The sequence below is a fragment of the Sinohyriopsis cumingii genome, chromosome 7, assembly GCF_028554795.1.
Source record: "Sinohyriopsis cumingii isolate HCF-2022 chromosome 7, ASM2855479v2, whole genome shotgun sequence".
NCBI classification, from domain to species: Eukaryota; Metazoa; Mollusca; class Bivalvia; order Unionida; family Unionidae; genus Sinohyriopsis; species Sinohyriopsis cumingii.
Genome location: NC_142967.1, coordinates 52,058,521 through 52,081,022, shown reverse-complemented (window position 1 = coordinate 52,081,022; position 22,502 = coordinate 52,058,521). Strand labels below are relative to the sequence as shown.

The following is a 22,502-nucleotide window of genomic DNA, read 5'->3' as shown; positions in this document are numbered from 1 at the left end:
ATTTCGCGATTTTTTTTAGCAAAGCGTTTTAGGTCTCACTGGACAGTATTTTTGGTGTATTTTCATTGGACTAAGAAAGATTGCAGGAAAAGGAGAATATTTTCTACATTAAAGATACAAATAGAAGCTTACAAATGATTTTCTTCGAAAGTATGCTTGTCAAATTTTACTTAAGTTGTTCAGTTACAACTGATAGCTTTTACCAACACTAACCCAACCCTTCTTTTAAGCCTTCATGTGCTTTCTGGAATATGTTCCTGAGACAAGGCGACTAAATTAGTATCAGTCTCGTGCATGGTTAGAGTTCACTGGTATTATAACAAATTCACATGCTTTTGATCACACCCTTAAAATCTTAGTTTTGTTATATCTATCTCTGTGGCAGATATGCTTACATTTGCAAGTCAAGTCGACTTGTCGTTTGCAGCCCACGTTACAAATTTGATCTTAAATGCTAAGTCAAACTGCGGGAGACATTCACCAAACAAACAAACAAACCAATTTTCATGCGTGTTTGTAAATACATTTGCAGATTTACTGTCGGTGTAAATTTATAAACACGAGGTTCATGTTTTTCATGGCACATGCCCACCACCTGGGCAATACGAAACTGTTCAAAGAGACCTTAAAGGTAGTTGTATTTGTTTTGTTTATTGTATTAGTATTGACGCATCTAGTATCAAAGTCTTCATTTTCATGTATTGAACAGGAAATACTTATATATATCTTTGATCCATTCAAGACAAATCCGATCCGCTAATTGTAATCTAAATTTGACTGGTCTAGCGATTTCTTAATTTTCAATTAATTTCCTCAAATTTGAATGGTCTTTTGAGTTTTGAACAGTACTGGTTTTGTAGTGTGTCATTAATACAATTTTGCTGGTATTTTATAGTTTTGACATAAACTATAAATCTATTTGAGGACACGTTTGCGCACTAGAAATGCTCTCATGTATGAAATATTTGATTTTTGTTCGATCACTGTAGCTTTGTTTAGTGAAATGTACCAAAGTTCGGTGTTTATTACGGTTTAAGCATTATGGTTTCTTTTGTACCTTTTAGATTTAAGAGTTTATTTCAAAAGCCATGTACAAAAGGAAATCTCTTGTGATTTAAATGCAGCGTCTTATGATTATGACGGACTTCAATTGATCTCTAAGGACCGTTTTCACAGAGTCGAGATTGCAAAGCATTATCGACAATATGACATCGGAATTCATGTGCAGAATGAACACTTTATCAGGTTAAATATCAAACAATATAGTGTACGAATAATCACTGTACATGGTATACTAAGTTAACATGTTTTATGGAGGAAATCAAAACAGGATTTGAACCAGAATATTACATGCGTTGACGTATAATTTGAAAGCCCATATCATTGATATTCATTCATAGTGTATTGAGAAAGATATGACTTAGAAAAAGAATGTACCGGTAGAATCCTCATGTACATGATCAGAATGTTGTACATGTTTCTGTTCTTATTTCAGGGTGCGTTTTCCATTATGATTTTCTGCAGAAGGTGCAAGAATGTCCAACATAGCGTGCATGTTAGGGGAATCGCAATTTTCGTTTTATTAATTGCAATCTTTGTTAAAATTGTCCGACTGATTAGATGCAATCTAAACGAGTACGTTCCAATCTGCACTGGTTTTAAAGACGTCGACATAGAGACAAGGTTGAGAATTAGCTCACTAGATGTACTTCCCATAGATGTAACATCAGAAGAGAATCTACCGAACCACGGCCATTTTCGCATTCAAAGAATCATTCACCAAACCTGGAAAAATAGGACCATTCCTGGATCATTCCAGCCATGGATGCGATCGTTTTGGAAAAATCATCCAGATTGGGAATACCGTTTTTGGACAGACGAAGCTTCAAAAAAACTTATTCAAGAAACGCATCCATATTTGTTGCCATTCTTCGGAAACTATACCAAGCCTATATTTCGTGCAGATGCCATTCGTTACGTTCTGTTGTATGAATTTGGAGGAGTCTATGCTGATATAGACATGGAAAGCCTTCGTCCTCTGGATCCATTTATTAGAAAGTATTCTTGTTTCCTTGGCCAAGAGCCGCATGAACATCCGATGATTCAATCAAATTTCGATGGCTTGGCTTGCAATGCATTCATGGCTTGCAAGAAAGGACATCCTTTTATGAAGCTTCTCATCGAAAGCCTACCATCCTTTTACCACTTCCCTAACATGCTGGCCGCCACAGGACCACATTTTTTGACCGTAAACTACAGAAATTATATTGCTGCAAATCCAAACATAGATTCTATGAGTGGAAATGGTGTGTACCTCACACCACCTGAATATTTCTTCCCAACTTTGGACTCTGTGAAGTTCAAAATATTTAATACTATCTGTCAGAATGTGAATACTCTTTCAAAATTACAGCAATGGGCTTGCAATTCTTTGAAGCGAAGAGGATATGATAGAACACCATATGCATTCTCGTTTACACAACACATGTATTATCACACGTATGTTAGAATCGATGAGACGAAACCAGTTGATATTCTAGAACTAATTCCTGTCGCTATACTGAGATGAAATTTTGTACAAACGTAACAGATGACAAATCTACGTAAAGTTAGAGCTAGAGTTACTTTATCTTATGTAATTGCACATTGAAGTATATAGTAATTTATTTCATAATTTCAAATGACTTAGGCCAGCTAATATTGCTTTTTATAAGGAATTATTAACAGTATACATAAAATTCCAATTGTTTGTTGCAATCTTGGCAGATTACATGATTTAAAGAAATAAGGTGTAACGTCATCATATCACATACAGGTACGTACTAAACCACTAGGAGGAAATTTGGGTCACAAACCCGGACATGTAAGGCAGACCCTGTGTAGAGCAACCGCGTAACAGTAAGCAGATATTTCAATAGGTTCATGGTATTTTCAAAGTTTGGTCCAAGTTTAAACGAGTCGCTTTATTTCGTAAAATTGTTGTTGTATCCAGGGATACGACCCATGTTTATTGCTATGTCTTTCTGTAACAGAAATATGCCCGTCACCACCAACTGCATACTCCAGCTTCAGTCTTGAATCTGGTTTCTGCTGTGTTAAAATTCCATTATAACATTTTCGTTTAAGTCGCGTCCTTGTTAACCTAATTTATACTTCTCCAATAATGTTTTAGCAGTATTGGATACCGTAGAACTTGACTGCACAATAGATGATCAGTTGTTCATACCTGTGATTGAAAAATACATGATTCTAATACATTGCTTTAAATTCGCTTTGTCTTCTGTCACATTATTGCTTTCCTGTAGAAATAACAACTACGGTAGTTTTCTTCATCTCATGCTTTTCTGTTCTTGCAATATTTGTTTTTAAGCAGAGAATACCTAAATAAATCAGTTTTTTTCTTTTCAAAATATGTAAAGCAGGTGAAAACTCGGACCAACAAGTCATGATGTCGGGTAAATTGTTTTATTTTTGCCACTGATATATCTCTAATCAGGATGGGGACGGGGGAATATTCAAATTGTTGCAGTCTATATTAAACTGTTTCTGTATGGTTATAATATGAGTGTCTATGTGTTTAAAACATTACCGTAAAGTGGCAAGGTTTAATGAAAAGGTTTAATGAAAAACATTCAATTGAATCAGTCACATTAAGCAAAAATGTAAACATAACATTTCTACATCAGGCCACTTCACCTTAACCAAATCGTAAAGAAATTGGTACATTAATCACTTTGATATCTCAAGTACATCCATACCGACATAACCTGGCATAATTAATTTTAAGTTTGTCCTTCTGCGTTGAATGGCTACTAGGATTTTTATTAAATATTTTCATACCAACAAAATCATCAGATGCTACAAGTTTATTATTACTTTCCAAGTTATTGATGATCTCAATATTGACTCGCTTTCTGATATTTTCCATAGTCATGCCAAAGACAATGTTGTTCATAAGCTTGAAAAGAAATTCGAATTCTGTCTTTGCAGCTTCTCGTCGTGCTGTTAGAGTCAATATAACCCTTCACCCACCTCGAATAATTAAATTTTAACACCCGATGAACTTTTCCTAATACGAGGCAATGCTCAACTGCTGCTTAAGATTCTTCTAGTGTAAAAGGTATCTCCGTTTGTTAAGCAGGTTAGGAACTAGTTTTTGAACAACAGAACTCTTTGAGATAGATTTACCCTGCGAATAATTTCTTTGTTCATCAGATAATAAACTGGAGTCGATCAGCATCGACTCTAGACATAATGGATATTCATTATGTGCGTCATGCAGCTCAACAGGATAGTCGAGATCAATTTCAACAAAACAACTCACATCAGGATGTTCACATTCCGTTGTTACGATTTTATCCATTTCATCAAAAAAAAAAACTGTTTTTCACTGTTCCGTCTAGAACCATCATATAGCATTGACTCTGACATTCTGTATGCATACAGGTTATTGCCATCAAGACAGGCTATACAACTTGATGGAGATTCTTATCGTAGTCGTGTAAATATGTATTATTAGCCTTAGCATATTGTTTGTTATGAACCTTATTCCGCCTCGGATTCCACGTTTTATAAAGCTGAACATGTCAGAGTATGTTAACAACTCCAGTTTTATTTTGCTGTATGTTAGTAATGCATCCCAAACTTAGTCCGGGTGCCGAATAATACCAAGCTGGGTCGAGTCCGTATTATCAATGTATCTGAGAGAAAAGTACATTTGTGATAAGATACAAGTGATGATATTAACGGACAGTTTTGCAACCGAACGAGTCCCGTATCACATAAGCATAATCATCATCAATAACACATTCAATATTTAATCGAGAATAAAATTTATCTTTGTCAGGTAAACTTGTTTCATCAAACGTATCCCAACATATTCGTAAGGAAAAATTCATTTTTGTGTCAATAAACTACCAGAAGTTACACCAAATGTACAGTCAAATTTGCAAACTTACCGCAGCCTTTTACACGCTCATATAGCGATGCTCTCATAAACTTCAGATATCAATAATACTTATCTTGCCAAATGTGAATGACATGTACTTTTCAGTGTTTTTGGAATGCTTTTTGTTTTATCGTTTTATCATTGTTATTAATTTTCAGACGGTTTATTATATCGTATTGCCGAATGCTTAAACTATAATGTGAGAATCCTATTCTCGAAAATTACGAAAGACAACAAGAACAAACTCTGGTGCGGTATATTTTAAATTACATTTTTTTTGTGCTGGACCGCAATACTTTCCAGTCATATGAATTTTACACGATCTTGACGCAAAAGAGCAGGTGTAAATTCCCGTTCACAAATATAACATATTTCTGCTGCATTAAATTCAGCTTCTTGTTTTATTGTTAGTGGCTTCATTTTGTGTCTTAGAGAGGAACCTCAGGATAAAATCAATTTCGTTGATAAGGTTCTTCAGAAATCAGGCAGCAGTTTTTGCGCCTCGATACAGCTTTATTGATTTAGATTGACGTTTATCAGCAGCAGAAACAGAAAGGAATATCTTCTTGAATTATTTTGGTAGAAGATTTATCAGGGTTATTTTCTGCTCCTAGCACTGGAAGTAAACTATACTCGAAATCGGCGTATGTTATAAATGGAACTTTCATCGTATGTCTGTAATTTGTAAAGTGTAATATGTTTTCTTCTTCGCCAGGCATATATATATATATATATATATATATATATATATATATATATATATATATATATATATATATATATATATATATTAACTGTACATTGGAGCAGTATTCGAAATGTCTATCGAGAACAAGCTGCGACTTACAGCCATGCAAGCATTTGAAACAGAAATATTTATTTTCCTTATGTTTGTTATATTAATCTCCGACTGGACCGTTACAGTTCTTGATCAACGCGTAATGAATTTTTATAAAACTATAAATTTACTGTTCATTGTGATGCTTGATCGCTGATATATCTTTAATATATATTTTGTTCATCATCGACACCAAATACATTAACATCTCCTGATAAAAAAGAGTTTATAAAATCTCCAACCCGATCCTGATGCTGTGTACTCATCGATTTTTGTCCATATTTCCTAAAATATTTAATCTGACATCAAATATGTCCCAGTTAAAATTCGAGGAGATCTACATGTGATATAAGGATCAGCAAATAAATTCCTCGCGTTGTTGCTGAGCAGCAAGCTGCTCTAATCGGCGAGCCTATCCTCACCTTGCTGCTGAGTTTCCAAGGAGATATTTAGCTTAGAAAACTGCACTATTATTTTCAGGCTCTTGTGCGAGTCATTCTGGGATTTAATTGTTGGCAGAAACAGGTGATATAAATTATTGGCAGAGGAATTTATTAACACAAGGTTATAACCAAATCCCCAGCTGTTATCGAACCCAGCAAATGCGGTTGCAAATATTTGAGATTGACAACTTTTTCTCGAGAACAAGCTTATCTTGCAATATCACACAATTTCAACATCGCTATATCTATTGTTTTGCATTAATCTAATAGTACGATACGAAATTGTCAATTAGAGAAACAAAAGTGCAATGGAGGACGTATGCTGGGAGTGGTGATTAATCTTAAGTTATAAACTCGATCGTAGTTGAAGAGGACGTTGAGTAACAAATTCATCAGAATATTAGTTTTGTCTGATCCAGTTCGTCATACTGTGAGATAATGGCAATCTTGGAGGTCGTGGTTGTGTTGATATTTGATAAATCTCTCAGTGTAAAAGTTAATTACGCCCATTGTATACCAGATATTCACAATATTTTATCAGGTGATCAAGGATACATTTTATCGGGCGGTCAAAGTTAAATTTGTTCTCGCAGTAAGAATAATAAGGAGCTAATACACAAAGTTTAGTACGTTAATCGGAAGCTAAACAGAAGAAACAGCAGCAACTACAACCATTACGGCTGGTACAGATTTAACAAATTACATAAACAATTCTGGTGATAGAATGACAGGTAATTTAAGTATGTCAAGTCAGCGAGTGCTGAACCTTAAAACAGCATACGCACCTATCAACTCAGATACCTTACAAGCAGTACGTATAGTCCAACTTACTGCCATCAGTAATAGTAAGTTTTTATTGAGAGGTGGAAAGATGACCGGAGATATCAATATGAGTAAGAAACCAAATAATAAATCTTAAAACAGAATACCCTCCTTCTAACATAAATAGCGGTTGATTATAACAAGTTGTTGTAGTGGTTGTAGGGTTTAACGCCATTTTAAAGCACGATATAGGCTATACATGGCGGCCAGTATTAATGGTGGAGGAAGAACCAAGGAAAACTTCGGAATGAACCACCTAACCACGAGAAGCTAATGGCAAGATTTCACACATACTCACATTGGCCGAACCCGAGACTCGAACCTAAGCAGACAGAGGTGAGTTGGCGTTGATTCGTAACGGTGAGCACTTTAGACCTCTCGGCCACTCTCGGCCCCTAATAACAAGTTGCGACTAGCTGGTGAGACAATGGCTGATAATGTAGATATGGGTGGGAAATTAATGTTTAATACTCAGCTTGATAAAACAACGTTGACCAGAAACGATTTTGTTACAAATGTAAAGTTTTTGTCAAGGATAGTTTTGTAATAAAACCCCGTAATACTGTGACAGATACGTTACATATGGGTGCAAATAAAATCACAACTACTTATCAAGAAACTGCCGCATCGGATCTTGCAAATATACTGTACGTGGACGCTGATACAGCAGGTACAATTACTGCTGTGGATGCTGCCTATCTTAAAAAAACAGGAGGCACAATTACAGGTACGATCGATATGGTTGCTAATAAGATAACGTCTACGTATGTACCAGTAGCTTGATCCGATCTTGTGAATAAACAGTACGTCGACTCAGTTGCTGCAGCTAGTGGCGGCATAAAACTAGCTCAAAGTAATGTAGGTCACATTCCACCTCTCGCTGACGATGTTAATAATTGTTGGGGTTATGTTGCAACAACTACAAGTTATTATTCGAACAAAAAAGCCAAATTATGCGTTTATGTTTAACAACCCTATATATGACGGGTTAGAGTGGACCACAGACGGAGAAGCATCAAACTCTTGGATAAAAATACAATGCCCAACAGCTGTAGCAATATAGAAGTTTCAACTGCGAGGTAAATCGAATATTTTTCTATGAGGTATTTATAACTGGAAATTAGAAGGAACCACTGATGATTCGAAATGGATTACGCTGTATACGACATGGAATTTTTATATTACTAACCATATGCAATTTATACTTGATCCTGAAGTAACCACAAACAAGTACTCGTATCTCCGGATTTATGTTGTCGAATCTAAAGGTTTTTTCCCAGGCTTGACGATGTTTCAGATATATACTTGACGCTTTAATGTGATTCTAATACATAATGTATTTTGATCCTCCGTCGATAAGAGCCGCAATCGAGTTTTACAGCGCTATATTAAACCCTGAAATGGAGATCGAAATAAATGATGTTGATCAGATAGACCCAAAAAGTGTTGAAAAAACAAGAGTGATAAATATAATTGCTCTAATGACACAAATTAACTTTACGTTCACCTGGTTTAAATGAGAACAGCGCCAACGTTCCTAAAGCTGAGGGAATGAGAGGCCCTCAGCTAAGATACGCGATCAGAGACTTTGATATTATCAGCAAATACTGTCATGTAATTGACTGTGAGGAAGGACGATTTAAGATTGAAAAATAGTTGATAAATACGTTGATTGAACTAAATAAAGAAAATGTTTTGACAATTGACAGGTCTAACCTAGTAAAAAGGAAATTTCATGACGGTAAGAAACCAGAGCAAGAGCGACTGAAAAAGATTCACGACGAGCTCAACAAACTAGCTCAAACAAGGAAACACAATTGTTTAGCATAATCGTAAGCACAAATACACATTTGCTAAACGTCGAGTATTTCATGTGTTAGGTATGGAATACTATGACAAAAAGACGCTGTTAGAAATAGTAAGTAATAGTACTGATACTAACCTGCTAACAACAGGATATCTAGTAATAATAGACTCTCTCACCGGCGATAAAAAGTATAACGTATATCCCATTAATGATGCACTAAAATGAGTATCAAAAATTCAGCATAGGATTGAGTTGTATGGTGGTGTCGAACGAGATATATTTTATCAGTAGCTTGACAATATTACAACTGTAAAACATAGTATTGAAGAAGATTATGAATACAGAATAGTTCTAAAAACATTGCGTTAACAAACTATAAAAAGTAAGCTGGAAAGTTACTGAGAGAATCAAATTACAGAAATATCAAAGAGCTGATTGCTGGATACCTAAATCTACCCGCCAGTGAAATAAATATAAAGCAAGAAGATATTTGCGGTCTTTTGAGTTTTGCAAAAACAGATACAATTTTCAGGCAATATCTAGCATTTAAAAAAATTTAAACTGGGAAAGTTATGTTGTGTTGTTAATTATCGTGTAAGAGTCAATGATATTACTGAAATACAACAAATTATGTTGTGTTGTTAGCTATATCGACGAAACAGATGATATTTATCGTGTAAGAGTCAATGATATTACTGAAATACAGCAAATTATGTTGTGTTGTTAGTTATATCGAAGAAACAGATGCTATTTATCGTGTAAGGGTCAATTATATTACTGAAATACAACAACTTTGATCCCCATTTTCATCATCAGATCGTAAAGTCTTAACAGATATAAGACACAATGAGGATTCCTTGTTGACCCTGTCAATATTAACTTTAATACTCTCGTTGATAAGGCTGTCGCTTAAAATACATTCACTACGGCAATTGAAATGATCACTAAAACAGTTTCATACTGAGAAAAAAATGAAATAATCGACTTTAGTCATATCTCATCAGGTCTCTCAAACAATGATAGGGATGAGCTTATCAGATACTATAAATATTACTATAAAAACTTGACTGCGTAAGACAAGCTAGAAAATTAGACAGTAAAATAATAAGTATGCTAAATTACAATCGAATGATACTAACAACATCAGGAATTGTATTAGCTGGCGGAACTGCAAATCCGTTATTGCTGATAGCACGAGGAGTGGGTGTAGCTCTATCGGCAATAAATACAAAGATCGAGCCAAAATACAAGAATAAAAATGCTCCTTGTAAAATAGTAGGAGCGACTTATAATAAAATTCTTTATCAACTTCGAGCTTATCTCAGAGGTGAGAAGTTTATTATGTTAGATCTGATACAGGAGCTACGTGTCAAAGATGATTTGCTTGTTGGTATGATAACAAACAGAGTTGTAAAATATGAAAAACGATGTCAGTAAATTTTGAATTAATTTCAAAAGTAAGGATAGCAATATTTTATGTGAATTTCAAAAATAAGGATAGTGAAATTTTGCGTGAAATATGAAAAAATAATGAAAGATATTAAAGTAGAAGATATCACGTTAAAGATGAAAAAAAATTCTTTTCCGAATTGAGCATATGAAGATGATGCTTGACAATGAACAGTACAGTACAATGCATATTACAAAAGCGGCAATAAGATAAAGTTGCCTCTAGTTCGCACAGAAAATTCAGAGTATTTTAGTGAGCTTGCTTGTGTTACAGTTTCAGTTTCTGTTGCTTTTGATAAGCTTTACAATCCGATATCATAAAACAAATACACGAAGATCACAGTTAATGATGAGCTAAAAATATGTTATCTCTATAAATCAGTAGCCTCAAGTGGAAATTTTCTCAAGATGCTAGAACCTTACTTTCTCATCAATGGTAAGATATATTTATATATATGTTCTGTCGTGATGATGAGAGTTATATAATAGCACAATATAAGACTTTTAAAATATCTAGACAAGTGGCTGTGTAAAACTTTGTGTGAATGTTAGGTATATTAAAGTTGTGTGTGAAATAAAAAATAAAAATCGCAGTAGCCCTGATAAATAGAGCGTTATTTTACCTATTTTGTCTGACGACGATGATGATTCAATGACAGGTTCTCAAGTTAGGTGATAAATAATAGAATCGACGCTGTTGCCTCAACAAAGTTTTTTCGTATTTTGTTTAGACTGACATGGGGTTGGGGGAGGGGGCTTAAAAATCTTAATGTCGTCCAAGTTCAAAATAGGGTTTTGGCTGAGACACACCTCTTATCAAAACTACTGATATCTGTGGGTCGGTGGTTCTTACTGTGGTTTTCATGTTCTCCCATTTACACTGGCCGCCATGTATAGTCCGTCTATCGTGTGCTGAAAAATGGAGTTAAATCCACAAGAACAACAACATCTCATTTCGCTTCTTGAATACTCCAGCTTAGAGGTGCTATCTACAGTTAAAAGTCTTATTAAAATCATGAATGCATAACATTCAATCCAACTGACCGCGTATTGTCAATTCAGTTTTAACGGTATTTTGTGATGTCTAGAATTCCACATGTCGCTATTTCCATCGATGCTGCTCTAGTAAATCCATTCGAGAAATATGTAAGCGTAATAACACAAAGCCGAAGCTTCTAACCAAAACCCAGCGTTTTTCTAATTGGGTTAGCTCATTTTGTTACTTCATCTTTGTTGTTTGTGCCTTTCTAAATTTGTATACGTTTGTTTACCCACCGGGACACACATTTGTGGTCGCATCCTCTCAGCTGCTGTATTGTGTGAGTAATTATATGATTATTATATCAATAATGGAATCTCGCACAGCTAGATTAGCTCGACTACAGTCAAATAAAAAATATACCCCTGTTCATGATGTTGTCAAACAGCAACTACAATCACGTCAGGAGTCTGAGGTGGAATTTGCAGAAGGTTCAGAGCACTTATGCAAACCAATTATCGCACCAACCACGAAAAGTGTTACGGCACCTGAGGCGGCTCAATAAGCACTTGCGACATTGCCTGTTGCTATTGCTGGTCGTCTTCAAGCAGTTCAACCACCACCCCAGCAACCCTCTCAACCACAATCTGAAGTTCAATCACAACCTCTCCCTAGAGTTGGAACTAACCTTACATATAAATGTACACCTGAATGTATTGCCGCTATCAAAGACCCAAGCAAAATTATTGATATTGCTGAGATTGGATATCATGATAGGGATAAATATGTAAAACCCGAATATGTTAAAACTTAAAAAATTTCTGATTGGATTAGGGTTGCATATCGCATCGCTACTAATACTCAACAAATCACATCCGAGGAAGATGTTAATATTTAACATTTTTAATCAGACATTAGATGATCGTATTAGACGATCAATTCTGTAAAGGAGACAAAAAGAAGAAGCGAAGTTGTAACTTGAAAAAGCAAAATCAGAAAGGAAACGAAAAGAAAAATAAATGAAGTCGAAACTGAAAAAGTTTGAACGAGCAGGGAAACAAAAAGAAGAAGAAGATTTGGATTTTGATCCAATTAGACGATAGAAGAAATTATATTCTTGACAAAGTAAGAAAGAAGCAGATGAAACAACCGGAAGTGGTCTTGTTACTCAAGGAAGCGTTCTTCTTAAATCATGCCCCAGCAATGTACTTGCAGATGTTGAACGATCAGAAATTTTGATTGGAGGAAAACGAGCATCTAATAATTCTCAACGTGGACCTGTAATGGTCAGTGTGATAAATTCGCGATTACTAACATACAAAGTTACCTACAGAGATGGACTCGGAGATGGACTTGACGTTGTTCGTGATAAAGGTATTGATGCTTTTGGTGATGATGCTAGCAAAGCATTCTCGGCAATCAAGGATAGACTAGCACGATTAATACGACGAAAACCTCAGCAAGTAAAATTACCCAGCACTGACGTTATGCAGACAAATATCAGTAAATAATAAATCAATCTGCAAATCAAAAACTAGAAAAGAGTTGACTGGTGTACCTCTGTCAGAAAAAGAAAAAATTATAACTGCTAGCCTGATAACAGGAAGTGGTCATCGTGTCAGACAATAACAATTATAATAAAATGTTCAAACGTGTATCTGATCCAGCATTTGACAAGGAAGCACCAGTTTTCAAAGATGAGTCTGTGCGCGATTATCAGTATTAATCTTATGACGCACATGTACCTAACGCACGTGAACGAATTGAATTACAATTTCAAGATACAAGTAGATATTTGTTTCCTGCTGAAGCGTTTATCAAAGTTGAAGGTAGACTTTTGAAAGCAGATAATACAGAATATGGATTTTTAGATCGAACTGCTTTTCTTAATAATGATGTTATGGCATTAGTTAACAGTGCCATTTACATGATTACCGGAAAAAATAGTGAATCATGCCTGGAAAACGTCAACGTTGCCACGACGATACTGGGTCTTGCAAGATACAGCGATGATTACTCGAGGTTAGCTGGTACGTCAATGATGGTTGCAAAGGATAACATTTATCAATCAAGAGTAGCAACGTGAGACTAAATGCAGCTGGAGACGCAGTTGCTTCGATGAATGACTATATCAACTCAGGTTTTGCAACACGCAGACATATATTAAATGAAGAAGAAAATTTGTCATGTGTGAGTTCACTAACACATATATTTGGCTTCTGTAGAAATGTTAGAAAAGTTAGATTTGGCGCTAAACACACTGTGGTACTTGTAAGAAAATCCACCGACAATGGCGACCCAACGCGGTTGATGCAGGTAAAGTAATACTAACAAAATTGTCACTGTCGATACCAGTAATGACTCCATCGATCGACGAAGGACAACGATTGTTATCTGTCATGAGTCAATGCGGTAAATTAACATTGTCATGGTTGGCAAAGACTACATATAGGGTTTAAAGTAATGCTACTGGGTTATTCACATGACAGATAGCATCACAACAGGGAGTTTCAGCACCACGACATATATTCATTGCATTTCAGGTAAATGGCAGAGTAGATTCGCAGTAAAGAAATATAATTGTGTTTGACACGCTTGGATTTAGTGAAGTTGCTTTGAAGGTAAACGGACATCAAGAACTTTCTGAAGTAGTCTTGCATAATTTTTTTATCAAAATCATGTTGCACGTGCTTATCATCTGTTGATGACATTTATGGAGTGTGACCAAACTGTTGATTCTGGTTTGCAGATATCTCAGCGGGATTTCACAACATTATATCCAATCTATTACGTTTCGTTGTAGCTCGTGTAGCGCGACCTCCCGCTGGTGGTTACAGAGCAATCGCTGTTATACTCGGCAATTAAACAATGTTATTAGAAGCTGTTGGTTTACGAATGAGATGCCCCATTCGAAAAGATGTAATGAAATCGCTCATGTTATTATAAATGTCATATCATCATGTTAGTGTCAGTCTGACTCCTGCTCAAATTAAAAAGCTTCAATCAATCTTTCTATGAGCGAACTTCAAGTTTCAGTAAAAACTGGTGGTATATTTCTACTTCTTGAAGCTATACCAGCGTTAATACCTTGAATCTTGAAGCGGCTCCAGCTGTTACACAAGCAGCTGCATTTGGTGCTGTTGCAACTGATGCTGCGATGGCACTCACGAAAGCAACAGGTCACGGAATAAAGCCTTCTAAAAAGGGAAAGGGTCTAAGATTACCAGGAACCCCTCATTTGTACGGAAAAGGTCTGATACTTCCAAGAACACTTCGCAGATTCTTCCTATGTCAGATATTGATTGAATTGATGCTGAAAATAAATTAAACATAAAAAACGTCAGAGGTGTTTTTTATGCGTGATCAATTACCAAAACTACCAAACAATATTGAAACAGGCATAATTAATCTCGATTAAAAGTACGGTTCAGGTACTCATTCGGTGGCATACGCAATTGATCCACGTGGAATTGTTTATTTTGATTTTTACGGATTGGCTTTAGCAAAAGAATTTTTAAATTAGGAAAACGCAAAACAGACAATAACAGATACGCCAATATGAGGGCGTGAAGTAATTCCTGTACTCAACGCTGTGTCATCATCAACAATACCACTTCATAAAGTCGTGCACAAGTATACAAACAAACAAACGGACTGTCTTTTTAACAGGTCTTAAAGTATAATGGTAAATATTTACGGAAGATCTTCTCTGAGTAAGACTCAGGGCAAACCTCAAGGCGACTTATCTAAATAGGCAACCCTTGACGAGGTCAAGGATGAACTCGATAATCGTTTGCGTTCATGCAAATGTGAACCAAAATGGAGCCGTTGTTTTTCAAAATAAACAAGGACGATTAAAAAACGAGTAATATTCCGTTGATAGATATTATTTTGCGGGTTCCAGATGCAAGATAACATAACTTAGTGGTCTTTACTGAATAACGGTAACATTAAAAAATCAGAGGTATCAGTTATATCAGTCATTGGAGAAACTGCTGGACGTATCAGAAGAATTTGAGATATTATTTACGGCGATCTCAATATGAGTACAAATGCAATTATTAATGCGAGAGAGCCAAAAACAGATAAAGATGGGTAGCAAAAAGATATGTAAGCTGCAATAACAACATTATCAAAACCGGGATCAATGATCGTTTATTAACCGCAGGTGATACAATGACTGATTCTCTCAATATGACTAATAATAAAATTACTGGTCTTGGAGAACCAGACTCATGCGATAACACTACAAGGAAGAAATATGTCGATGATAGCAACGTTCCTATGATGAACTCGTTAATGACAATGAATGATGGAATGACCACATTTAGATCTGAATATACTAATCACGTGAACGCGTTTGTAAATTTTCGTAGAAACACAAATAGAACCATGCATGAATTGTTGGGAAATCCAGCGGTTATTCATATTAAACTCTCTGACATAGAAAAGTTTCCGACAGTGTAGTATATACAGTAGCGTTTGGACAAGCATTATGGTCACCAGTAAAAAAATCCACGAAACATCGCGCTGAGGTTACTGATATATATATGCTCTCAGTACTTGACATTACACCATTTACGACATCTACAACAGTTTCACCGGGCCTTGGCTGATCTTGGTTATCAAGTCGGATATCAAGTCTGGTACTAGGACCACAGTAATTATATCCTGGAAGGTGTTTTTCTCCTGGGTACTTAGCCCATTGTGTTCCTGGTAACTCTGTTATCTGCGCGGCAATATCACCTCTTTTTTTGACTAAATTGTATTAAGCTAAAAGGGTCACGGCGTTATCCACTCCTGACTCCGTCAGGTGGATCTCATAGATATATGTCAGTGATGTTGGAGCAAAACGACGAGAAAACATTTGTAATAATAATAATAATAATAACAATGTCAACGCGGATCGTTACTACATCATATTGTCGTTAATACAATTCCGTTAAAAACTACGATGATACCAGCAAGCACAACCTATCCTGAATTTAGCGTCAACTTTCCAACTGCAATTCGCGCGAATAAAATAGCGCTAGCAAAATTAAGAATATATCACACCTGGCCAAATATTAGATCAAAATCATTCGATGTATTACCAGCACATAATTCTCTGGTATTTTCATATAAATATAAACCAAATCGAACTCCCGATTGGAAAATTATTAGAATTACCACTGGCAATTATCAGATTGAACAAATCAATGATGAATTCCAGTATCAGAATTAAATCTATTACAGAAAGCGGATCTAAAATTGCTATCACTATTCACGAACCCACAATATCATCTGCGATAGAAGTAAATTATCTAGATTATGCTGTAGACATGTATCAATCATCAATCTGAAGCGTGTTATGATGGCCAGAAATTCCTCCAGATTATCAAAGACCAACAGAACCAAAACGAGACGATTTCTCTATTAACGAAAATAAATTATAACAACTCATGAATATTAAAAATAAATATTAATGGAATCGTGATCCAATAAACTCTGATAAATTTGTTGTAAATGAAGAAGAATTTATATCAATCGCCAATGAAATTAACGATGAACACATAACTATATCCACAACATTAGTTAATTTATTCACAATTTATATTTTCGAGTATCCTAATTGCGATCTAAAAATGAAAATCATTGAAACAATACAACATTGAAATCAAATTGTATCAGATATCGAATATGCTAACCGAACTATTATTGAGCGTATAAAAGTTAGTGATGTGCTAATGGATGACGGGGTAGAAAAAAAGAATATCAATCAAGAGACTATTTACTAATCAATATAAAAAAAACTGAGGCAAATTTACTAAATTTATATTACAAGGATTTAATACCGAAGAACTAAAAATACGGGTCAATGATAAGATCAATGGATATTTTCCACAAATTGTCGAGTCATGGAGAAAATAAACCCGCCAGCAGCTTCTCAAACTTAACAATAATCCGTACAGTGGCGGCCATCATATTTCACCAGGAATTGTTAATATAACATCAACAATTGCAGTCAATATTGTATGTGATGAAATTGATGGCAGCTATTGAATAGATCTTGAAAACATCTGGCCAGGCTCAGCAGGGATATATTTTATACACCTTAACATCTCAAGTGCCTCTTGGATATTTGATCGTACAATAATCCATTAGTCCGGTTTATTTGCGAAGCCATAATCGGCAATTATCAAGGATACATTTCAAACTTACTGACCAATCCGAACATTTACTTGCTTTACATAGTGAAACTCTGAATATAAATCTTAACGTTAGTGATTGATTTTCAATCATGGTTCATAATTAGGGGAAATAAAGTATATATAACAATATTTTTTTTTACTGATGTTTGCTCTGATTTCAGGTAAATTATTCTAAAAATAACGAAAATCAGTCGAGTTTTATAATTGATGGGGTAAACTGATCTTCAAAATAACGAACATTAGTTAGATTTTATAATTGATGGGATAAAATAATGCTAAAAATGACAAAAGTCTCTTCGAAAAAAAAAAATAAAAAATTACATAATAACAATTTAATCATTGACTTTGTCATAAAACAAATAAATGTATTTAAACAGCAATTACTTTTTTAACGATCGTCAGTCAATTTCATCATATTGATTCAAACAATAGATACACACAAATGGCTTATGATAGTTTCCACAACTCCTTAAAATTTATTAAGGAAGTAGAAGATACTTGGATTGTCAGTGTCAGACGTAAACCTGTTCGACTACATCACGGCGTTGGAGATACTGTAAAATTAAATAAAAATTGCAAACGAAGAATGTTGACTGGTGTTGATAAAGAGTATTATAAAAGAGCGTATCCTGTGACCGCAGTTAATTATGCAATATATCCGTTGAATGATCAACCCAGCGTTCATTATCTCAAACCAATGAAATTTTCGAAAATATATTGTGTAGTCGAACGAGTATTGGAACATTTTATAAACGCGATACGTGGAAATAAACTAACAGATTTACGATGTAAAAAATACACAAATGGGCTGAATCAGTCAAGGATAAAGGAACTACAATAAATGATGCTGCTAAATTAGGAAAGACATTAAAATTCCCAATAAGAGTAACAACAATAAATGGAGGGTTTTGTACGAACCGAACTATAAATCGATAGAAGCTCCGAGAAATATTATTGATCATAATGAGCATGCGTGGACATCTGCGGTGGCAATATTTCCACGAAATCAAACTGGTAAATTTTACCAAAGAGATTTATTTAATTTGATTAGCGAAATAAGTAGACGTTATCTTCTATCAGCATGGTTATTTCATAATTCTGAAGAAAATCACAACGAAATAATAAAACCTGATGGAAGTATCTGCATCGAACAAAAATAATTTTGATCATTTTGTATGAACTAATGGTGAGATTTATCGAACATAATCTCTCCACGAAGAAATGAGAAATCTTGTGCTGAAATATACCAATAATCATGAAAATTGGTGAGTAATTGCTTTACGATTCCATCAATCACGACTCATTTTGCTAGAGAGAACAATTCGTGGAAGCCTACGAGGTTTGATTTTCTCGATGATATAATAATGAGTTGTGTCGAATACGGATTATGGAATATCAGATACAGTTATAAACATGTTATCTCGGTTGATATGTTTCCATATTATCCCGGAACGTTTCTTCGAATGGGAGAATGTTCGAAATATTTTGAGCGATTTGGACATCTAACACACGAGATGACCAGAATATCGATAAACAGACAATTACCAGATTTTGACAAGCTTGTTTACCACAGCAAAATAAATATTCTGATGATGAAAATGACAACCTATTTTGAGAATAAAATCGAAAAGATCTTAGCAGAAATAAATGGTAAATTTACCCAAGGAGGATCATATGATCATAAACTACATTGTACAAGATTAGTTATAGATCATGCTGAACTAGATTTTACAATCGCTGATACAAGAAGAGAAAGTAATGTATAAGTCTAGAAACAGTTTCCTTGCCAAATGGAACTAAATCAGGTACAGTTTTGAGTTATATTGATTTTGAGTCACATCAGTATACTTATTTAAGATCTTCAATGCTCACGTATGTTTCGATAAATTTATTAGCGATGATGAACAGATTTCCTGATACCGCGGTCAGAGTCGTTACGGATTCATTTTATATCAATAAAAACATGCAGGATTGTTAGAATATTTACATAAAGGCGCTTATACATCATGGGGCTAATGAAGAATTGAAAGAAAGATATAGTTATTCTGAATCTGCCAACGTTGAAATCAAAACTTATCATTACAAAAATAATACAATATCAAAATTATCATCAGCACCGTCGGTATATGATCCTGTAGGAATACATAAGACGTGTGATCGAATTATTTCGTAATTGTTCTTCAAACTCTGTTGATATTTTTGCTTTGACACCAACACATAGACTCGCCAGAGAAATGAACGAGCTAGGAGTTAAATCTCATACTTATCGCAGCTTCTGTCGATGGAAGGGATATACATGGACTTCAGAACGAATGGGTGAAAGATATATTCCAACGATTATTATTTGGGATGAAATATGTACAGTGCCGCTAGAAACAGTAAATATATTTCTTGACTGGTTGTTGGCAAAACATACTGGTGTAAAAATGTACGGCGACCATGGTCAATCAGTACCTTATGTTGGACTGTCTCCACACGAATGTAACAAGATAAGCGTATGGGATTTTGGATTTACAACAGAACACTTTTGATGGTGATTCAAGTACAATATTTAATAACGAACGACTTGAATGAGCAATTAATTGTGATTAATATATGCATGTGTATGATCCAAATATTGGATAAATAAACATGAAACGGACGGAGTTAACAATGAAAATACAAATAAATGACCTTACATAGTACAAGGATAAGAGGTGCATTATGAATGGTTCACAGAGATTTCACAACGAAATGATTGATTGTTTTACTCAAATAGTAAAACAAATGTAGTATTGTACTCATATAGTGAAATGTACACACTCAAACAGTGAAATTCTGTAAACAAAGGGGAGAGATGTTCAAATTATATTTACAGTTCCAAAAACACACTGGGCTTTACAAACCCAAAAATTAGCTCGTGGCTCAAATTACATGGATGGAGTTATTCACTCCGTCAACAGCACACTCGGCTACCAGTCACACTGGCCAATCAAGCAGTCAGTATTCCGGGTTGGTCAATCAAACAATCAGCGCTCACCAATCTGGGTCAGCACTGCCCGATCACCTGCTACTCGAACAGCAACACTGTTTATTCAGCTCTACGGCTGATATGGTTCAGCTTTACAGCTGCTATGGTTAGCATTGCAGCTGGTACCACGTCGACTCCGGTCACTCCGATATCTCGGATCGCTCCGGTCACTCGGGTCAGCCGAAAATACATCTAACACCGTGTACTATGCATTATACGGGCATATACGATAAAACGTAATGCCATTGTATACGGTAAGTTATACAGATTACATTATCGGCACAATAATTACAAAACAACAAACAGGTTCAGAAGTAAATCTAACCGTGCCTGACAAGACAACTACGGTACGCCACGTTTCTTAAAAAGCAGCTTTATATTGCTAATATAAATCCCTTGCTAAGTCACAAACCAGAATAGAAAATATTTGCATTACACTATACGCAAGCCGAAGCTACATAGCAAGCATACTAAAATAAACGTGGTAGTACAATAGTTATAACTTATACACAAGAATTAATAATTCACATACCTCTACAGCTGAAGATGTGCAAGTCCTTAAATTGTATTGGTGTGGACCCTCTCAGATTAACATCATACAGGAGACCCCTTAGTGTCTAAACTGAACGGGTTTGTATGTGTTATTGTTTTTGTCCCCAAAATCGCTTTTATTGTATGATTTTTTTTAAAATTAAATTTGGATTAGATTTTGTTCTAGGGTTTATAAACCGCCCTAACTAGAGTAACTGCTCTTTGACCCTGGCTGGTCTTAAAGTTATTTACATACGTGTTCCGTGCCAGGGATCAGTATTATCCAGTGATTCCTATGTATTTTGTGCTATATTGTTTTGTATGATACCCCTTGTGTTTTTATTTGGACTGCCTGGTAAAGAACAAATTTCTTTTTGAGTTATTTAATTATATTAGATTTAAGTTTGTGGAAGCAGTGTGTGTAGGAAAAGTAATTAGTAGATGTAAATGTTTTACGTAAAGAGAAATAACAAAATACTTGACTGAGTTCAATGTATGGTCCACTGGAATTGCTTAGTGAATGAAATCAGCTTAGAGTTAGTTGGTTAATGCACGGGCAGCACTTGCGCCCTGTAGGAGCTAGTAAAATTGTTCATGCAAACCAACGTGTTGCTGGTTTGTTGTCAATGGTACTAGTTAAGTATATGTAAGTCTTAGTTCAATAGATTCAAGGTATAGTAATTGATAATAAATCCGGTAAAATCAAAGTAACATTTTTACGAGTAATTTCGAGATAGTATACTTCGGGCAATTTTTAAAGCAATTCTTTAGTATAAATAAGTAGGCAAGTAAATAATGTTTCTAGTATTTGTTTATGTTTGCATGTTTGTGATTAGTATAGAAGTAACACAAAATTCTGGCAAGTTGCCTGTTTGTGATGTCCATTCGTTTCGTATTCCGTAGTCATTTATAGTCCATAAACTATCCATTTCGTTATCAAACGAATTTGTAGTCCCTTTTGTAGTCATTCGGTGTTAGTAGTCTGTTTTTTTAATAGTTTATCCATAAATTCGATTGTATGTGTAGTCTTAAATCTGAAGTCCGTATTCGTTCCGTCTTCATTCCTTTTTATAATTTTGGTGATTCATTTTTCAAGTCCGTAGTCGTTCCGTTTCGTAACGTTCTGGTTCTTCAGTTATTATATTAATTCGAATGTCCATGCCGTTAACAAGTCGTATTAAATTTGTAATATTTCTTGTTCCATAAGGATCCCCACGAAGATAATCGCAGTAGGTCGAGAATAGTCGCATATCCCTACTTCACAGAATGTAGTTTCTGTATTTGTCGATTCCTGGCCCAATACTTCATCATTAATGTAGACCGCTCACTGACAAGACTTCCGTAATGTGAGGATTTAATCTTACGGTGAGGCATCTTATACACAGACGAAGTCGTCATACATTGTCTGTGCGCTGAAAGCATTCGTTTTTTTTCCCATTGAAAGCACTTCGCGCGTGTGGCATTGGATGAACCTAACTCAGTAT

At 35.1% G+C, this 22,502-nt stretch overlaps 1 protein-coding gene across 2 annotated transcripts in view; it reads left to right on the top strand.

Moving 5' to 3' along the window:
* LOC149795249 (uncharacterized) overlaps window positions 1-3,270 on the top strand; it is a 69,692-nt gene extending 66,422 nt beyond the window's left edge. For both annotated transcript variants that reach the window (XM_089964972.1, XM_089964973.1), the window contains exon 2: window positions 1,496-3,270. In XM_089964972.1, the coding sequence (XP_089821098.1) occupies window positions 1,496-2,569 (1,074 nt within the window). In that variant the 3' untranslated portion in view covers window positions 2,570-3,270. The remainder of the gene's footprint in view (window positions 1-1,495) is intronic.
* The last annotated feature ends 19,232 nt before the right edge of the window (window positions 3,271-22,502 follow it).